Source organism: Trichechus manatus, unplaced genomic scaffold, assembly GCF_000243295.1.
Source record: "Trichechus manatus latirostris isolate Lorelei unplaced genomic scaffold, TriManLat1.0 scaffold00057, whole genome shotgun sequence".
Classification (NCBI taxonomy): domain Eukaryota; kingdom Metazoa; phylum Chordata; class Mammalia; order Sirenia; family Trichechidae; genus Trichechus; species Trichechus manatus.
The window spans coordinates 15,684,072-15,690,723 of NW_004443993.1; the positions used below are offsets into that span (position 1 = coordinate 15,684,072).

At 55.4% G+C, this 6,652-nt stretch overlaps 1 protein-coding gene across 1 annotated transcript in view; it reads left to right on the forward strand.

Moving 5' to 3' along the window:
- Positions 1-5,778: 5,778 nt before the first annotated feature.
- Positions 5,779-6,652, forward strand: part of C2CD4C (C2 calcium dependent domain containing 4C) — a 1,311-nt gene continuing 437 nt past the window's right edge. The window contains exon 1 of the mRNA XM_023733147.1: positions 5,779-6,652. This exon is cut by the window's right edge and continues 437 nt beyond it. Coding sequence (XP_023588915.1) covers positions 5,779-6,652 — 874 coding nt within the window.

The following is a 6,652-nucleotide window of genomic DNA, read 5'->3' on the forward strand; positions in this document are numbered from 1 at the left end:
GCACTGGGCCTGGGTCCCTCTCGTTTTCCCGAGAGAAGATGAGGTTCAGAGGGTAGGTGGCTGCTTGGGAAAAGATAGGGACTGGATCGCAGCCTTTTTGACCGCAGACCCCGCCCCACACTTCCTCCGGCAGTCGGCCTGCTGGAGGCAGAAGGAGGCAGCCTGTGAGCCTCAGTTTCCCCCTCCTGCCCCCACTTGTGGCTATTGCTGTCCCCCATGCTTGCCCCTCTTGGGGGGATTGTGGAACACCCAGTGTGGGTGAGGTGGCCGAGCTCAGGGCCCGGAGGAGCCAGGTGATACCTCTCGGCCCTCTCTCCACCTTGGAGCTGCAGCAGCCTGGGCAGCGAGAGGGAAGCAGCAACATGTGGACGGGGGTTGCTGGTGTTTACCAGCCCACAGCACAGAGCTAACCGGCTGGGGCGGGTGCTCGTTCCCCTCTGGGCCTCAGTTTCCACAGTCCCCAAATGCAATGGGGTGGGGGGCAGGCTCTGGGGTGCTCTGTGAGGGCTGCGCAGGTGCCTCCCCGCTCTGAGCCCCTTCCTCATCTGTGCCGGCGGCCGCAAGACAGCGAAGACCAGGACCACACCACAGCCTCTCTGGGACCCATCCCGGGTGCTTTGCAGATACTGACCTTCACCCGGCTCTGTGATGCAGGGGATGGAGGCCCAGAGAGGTTCAGAGGTTCAAACACTGGCCTGAAACCACACAGCCAGGAAGTGGCGCTGGATCTGAACCTGCTGGGTCCAGAATTGCTTGGCATAGAATAAACTGCCTCCTCCCAACATGGCAGGGGAGGGGTTGGGGGGGAGCAACCCCCAATACCCAGACCCAGCCCCTCATCAGGAGGCCTGGCCTGTCCTCCCCCAAACCTGAGCCAGTCCCAGAGACACAATGGACAGAGACAGCCCCGGGATCCTTCTTACTCTACACCCGCTGTCGGAGGGAGCACTGTTCTCGGAGTCACCGTTCCTGCCATGGTGCTGATTCATCCATTTGTCCAGTAGATACTTATGGAAGGCCCCATTGTGCCAGCCCTTGGCCTTGGGGACATGCAGGGACAAGATGGCAGTGGCCTTCTCCCAGCAGTGCTGGGCCCAGTTGGCACAAAGGACATCAACCAAGTAATCACACTAGTACTTTCTTTCTTTAAATAATATTTTATTGTGTTTTTGGTGAAAGTTTATACAGCAAGGTAGGTTCCCCTTTGACAATTTCCACACAAATCGATCAATGACATTAGTTACGTTTTTCACATTGTGTTGTTAACGTTCTCTTTACCTGTGTTCTGGTTGTTCCATTTCCAGTACTCTAGTTTCCCTGCCCCCTTATCTTCTCATCTTTGCTTTGGAATAAATGTTAACCTTTTGGACTCACATAGGTGTTTTTTTTTTTAGTAGAGCGCTGATCTGACGGGTAATGTCCTTTATTTTGTGTGTCACTTTGCTTTTCTGTTAGAAGGTGATCTCAGGGGGTAGTTTTGGTTCAAGGTTTGAAGAGCGTCTCAGGGTGATAGTCTCAGGGAGTCTTCTGGTCTCAGTGGTCCTGTTAGTCTGGCCATTTTTATGAATTTGAGTTTTGTTCTGCATTTTTCTCCCATTCTAACCAGGATTATCTATTGTGCCACTGGCCAGATCCATCAGTGGTGGTAGCCGGGCACCATCTAGTTCTTCTGGTCTCAGGAAAGTTGAGGTCGTGGCTTGCGTAGGCTGTCAGCCTTGTAGACTTGTTTCTTCCCTGTGATTTTGGTTACCTTTTATTTTTTGCTCCTGATGAATGGAGACAAATAATTGTATCTTAGATGGCTGCTCGCAAGCTTTAGGACCCCAGACAGTACTCACTTCACTAGGATGCAGAATATGAACTTTGTGAGCATATGCCAGTTGACTGAGTTGTCACATGAGACTATGGTTCTAAGCCTTCAAACTTAGAAAACAAATCTTGCAAGATGTTCGGTTATGTCTGAGAAGTATCTGTAATTGTGTCTTCTATGAATTTATGTGCCTGCACACACACATGTATTTACACATACATATAGATACTTCTGTCTGTGCATACTTATGTGTACACCTGTACCTACCTGTATGTCTGTATGCCTATACATGTACATATATGGCCATACACTTGTTTTTTGGTCATTGTTGGTATTGCTGCCAAATTATATGTGTCAATTTCTTTAGTACAAGCATCCTTTCTCCTGAGCACTTCTCAGTGACATCATTTACTTTGGTCAGGCTGTGTTCACTACACCCACATTTGGTGCCACTTTTCCCATCACCAAAAATAACAAGTTTCTACTATCTAGAGCGTGCTTCTCCCTCCCTCCCCTTCTCTCCCTGATAACCACCATTGAACGTTGGCCCCTTTATAAATATCTATTCTTGTCTCCTTATAAAAGAGGGATCATGCAATATCTGTCCTTATGTACTTGACTTATTTCAGTCAGCATTATGCCCTGGGTCCATCCATGTTATAACATGTTTCGCGGACTCATCATTGTTCTTTAGGGTTGCGTAGTATTCCATTGTATGAATGTACCATATTTTGCTTACCCATTCATCTGCTGATGGGCAATTCAATTGTTTCCATTGATTTGCTGTTGTGAATAAAGCAGTAATGAACATAGGAGTGCGTGTGTCTGTTCGCGTCCTTATTTTTAGGTGTCTGGGGTATATCCCTAGGTGTGGGATTGCTGGATCGTCGGATAGTTCCATTTCTAGTTTTTTGGGGAAGTGCTGTATCATTTTCCACGTTGGTTGTACTGTTTTACATTCCCATCAGCGACGGAGAAGAGTTCCAATCTCCCCACATCCTTGCCAACATTTGTTGTTACCTGTTTTTTGTTTTTTTTTTTCAATCAGTGTTGTTTTAGCCTGGGTGAGATGCTGTCTCAGTGTAGTTTTGATTTGCATTTCTCTAATGGCTAATGATTGTGAGCATCTTTTGTCGGCTGCTTGGATGTCTTTTTGGGGGCAGGTTCTGTTCATGTCCTTTGCCCATTGGGTTGTCTTTTTGCTGTTGACTTGTTGAAGTTTTTTATAAATTTTGGAGATTAGACATTTATCTGATGTGCCATTTCTGAAGATTTTTTCCCAGTCTGTAGGTTCTCTTTTTACTGTTTTGATAAAGTCTTTTGATGAGCGTAAGTTTTTAATTTTTATGAGGTCCCATTTATCTATTTTATCTTCTATTTGTGCGTTTCTTGTAATGTTTGTTATCCTATTTTCACAGATTAGGTCCCATAGTGTTCTCCCAGGAATTTTTTGGTTTTAATTTTAACATTTAGGTCTTTGATCCATTTTGAGTTAATTTTTGTGTATGGTGTGCGGCATCGTCCCTGTTTCATTTTTCTGCACACGGATATCCAGTTTTGCCAACACCATCTACTAAAAAGACTGTTTTCCCCCCAGTGAATGGACTTTGACCCCTTGTCGGAAATCAGTTGTCCATAGATGGCTGGGCTTAATTCCGAGTTCTCAATTGTGTTCCACTGGATCTACGTGTATAACGTTGAACCAGCACCAGGCTGTTCTGATCATAGTGGCTGTACGGTATCATTTGATGTTGGGGAGTTGCACTAGGACATTCTGCACAAAAGCTCATCAGCTGATGACATGTGGTTGACTCAGGGTGGCAATGAGGGCTTGCTTCTTGGAAGCGGTGGTGGCAAAATGATGCATTCATTGGTGCCTGCCTCCCGCATTAGACTGTGGGGCTGCATCAATTTGCCAAAGTGGGGCTCAGCAATGTTGGGTGAAAAAGCTGAGACGGACATCTCTGAAGAGTCATGGCCCTCCGAGTCTCAGTTTCCCCATCTGGACATTAGGACTCTAAACGTGCCTTACTCCAAGGTGGAGTGGAAGCATTGGAGGATTGGGGCCTCTGGCAGCCTCTACTGCCCCCCTTCGCCCCTTCCTCTGCCGTTGACTCAGTGGCCACTCCAGACCAGCCCCCATCCCAGCTCTGCAAGACGCAGAATGAGGACATTCCCAGAATGAGGAAGGCTCCCGGACAATCATAATGCAATAAAATGCTAGGCATCCGCTGACCCTGGTGATACATTATCTCGCTGGCTCCTCGCAAACTGAGACCAGAAGCGGGAACGGATAGCCTTGGGTTTCAGAAGGGGAGATTGAGGCTGGGAGGGAAGAGAGAAGCAAGGATCTGAGACTCAGGGATGGCAAGAAGGGGCCTCAGGTCAGGGTAACTGGTGGCCCAGGAGCTCCGAGAGGCCTGGTCTGGCCTTTCCCCTCGTTCCCTCCTGTGAAAGCACCCTGATGTCTCCTCCCTTCTCGGATCACACCTGCCCTTCATTGCAGTTTCCTATTATACTTTTGTCACAGGCGTTACCACATCTACGGTTGTATTGTTTACCCCTGTCCCTGATCGTCGCTGGTCCCTCCCACCAGGACACAAGGGCTGGGAGCCGCGTCCCTCATCAATGCCATGTCCCCAGTGCCCCATCACCGTCCTGGCCCTGAGGGCGCAAGGTCCACGTTTGCCCACAAAATGAGGAGCAGCATCCGAGCCGTAGCTGCCCAGCCCTCAGCTCTAGAAGGAAACCCTCACCCTCCTCATTTACAAATCGGGAGAGCGGTAGCGCAGACCTATTGGGTGATCGTGGGGGACCAAAGAGGTGACGGAAGGAACATTGAGAGCTTGTGCCGAGAACCGGCCCAATAAATTCAGCGACGATGGTGGTTAGCGCTATTATTTCGTTCATCATCGTTCGCCGGAGAAGAACTGGCCACAGAAAGTGGGGTACGAACTGAAGCTCGGGGGTTTCCGGTGGGGGTCCCCAGCTCCCTGGATCCACCAGCAAGTGGCCGTCAGCGAATCGTGGCCACCTGCCCGCTTCCCCCTGCCCATCGGAGGCCAGGTCCTGGCGAGGGTCCTCCCTGCCACCAGCCTGGGGGGCTGCGCAGGGAGACAGCCCCGCCCTCTCCTCCTTGGGGCGGTGGGGTGGGCAGAGTGAGGGCGGCGGTACTAGGAGGAATACGGCGGCGGCGGCCTCCCGGCTGGGCGGTTTCCCGCCGCTGCTGGTGAATGAGTCCGACTGCGCTGCCGCCGCCGCCGTATTAAAGCTCCACTGCGTCCCCGCGCCAGCCACCCCCCAACAGAGCCTTCGCGCCGAGACCCCTGCGTGCCTGCGGGAAAGCCCCCAGTCCCGGGTCACCCCTAGGCAGGTGAGTACAGGGACCCCCGCCGCGACCGCGGGGGCTGCCAGGACCCCACCCCCACCAGGAGCTGAGTCCATGGTGGGGCGGGGCGGGGGGGGGAGGTGTCAGCTCGCTGCGCTGTCGGCCCCCCCGACTCAGTGCCTCCCCTCCCCCCGCCCCGAATGCCTGCACCCCCTGCCCAAAGAGCAGCCACAGGTGGGAGCTGGGGGGTGGGCGGAGCTGGGACACCCCTGGGCCCACCCACACCCCGGGTGTCGTCCCTCGGGACAGAGCGCGCAACCCTTTAGAAAGCGCTTTGTGAGCCTCAAAAAAGGGTTACGGGCGGAGAGGGGCCACGCTCCCCTGGGAGCTTTCCCCGGAGCGCGAGCGCAACCCCCACCTCTCTGGGCTTTGGTGCTTAGAAGTTGAGCGCGGTCGCGCTGGGAAGGGGAGGGGTGCCCTCGGCCACCCCTGTTCTGGGTTCCCCCAGTGACCCTCCACTGCCTCTGCTGGCCAGGGTGGTCCCGCAGGGACAGGTGCTCAGGCCCCCTTGCCAGCTCTTGAACTCGGCCTCTCTCCCCAGACACCGCCGCCGCGTCCTGGTCGTCTGCCCGCCGCCCCCATGAGAAAAACCAACATGTGGCTCCTGGAGCGGCTTCGGGGGTCCGGCGACAACGGCACGGCCAGAGGTGAGGCGAGTGACAAGGCCTCCAAGGGGCCCCTGTACAGCAACGTGCTCACGCCTGACAAGATCCCCGACTTCTTCATCCCCCCGAAGCTGCCTGCCGGCCCTGCCGAGACCGAGGCCACCGCGGAGCTGGGCGCGTCCGCGTCGGAGCAGAACCTGGCGGGGGCCGCTCCCCGCCGCGCCCCCCGCAGCCCGCGGCTCCCGGCCAAGCTGGCGGCCGAGAGCAGGAGCCTCCTGAAGGCGGCCACGCGCCACGTCATCCAGATCGAGAGCGCCGAGGACGCGCCGGCGGAGGAAGCAGCCCCGGGCGCCGAACCCCCAGCCCGGGGCGCAATGTCCTTGCCCTCGGTGCCCAAGGCGCAGACGTCCTACGGCTTCATTACGCTGGCGGAGAGTCCGCACACGCGTCGCAAGGAGTCCCTGTTCCACAGCGAGCACGGGGCGCTGGCCCAGGTGACCTCGCCTGGTTCTGTGCGTCGCCGGGCGGCCGCCAAGGCCAACGGGGGCAACGGCTCGGCCAGAGAGGCCGGCGGGGCCCTAATGAGCCCCGGGCGCTACTTCAGCGGCGGGGAGAGTGACACGGGGTCCTCGGCTGAGTCCTCCCCGTTCGGGTCCCCGCTGCTGTCCCGCTCCGTGTCGCTGCTCAAGGGCTTCGCCCAGGACAGCCAGGCCAAGGTGAGCCAGCTGAAGCACTCGGTGGGCCGCCACGGCTCCCTGTCTGCCGACGACAGCACGCCGGACACCAGCCCCGGGGCGCGGCGCCGCCTGAGCCGCCGCGCGGCCACCCCGGAGCCGGGGCCAGAGCCGC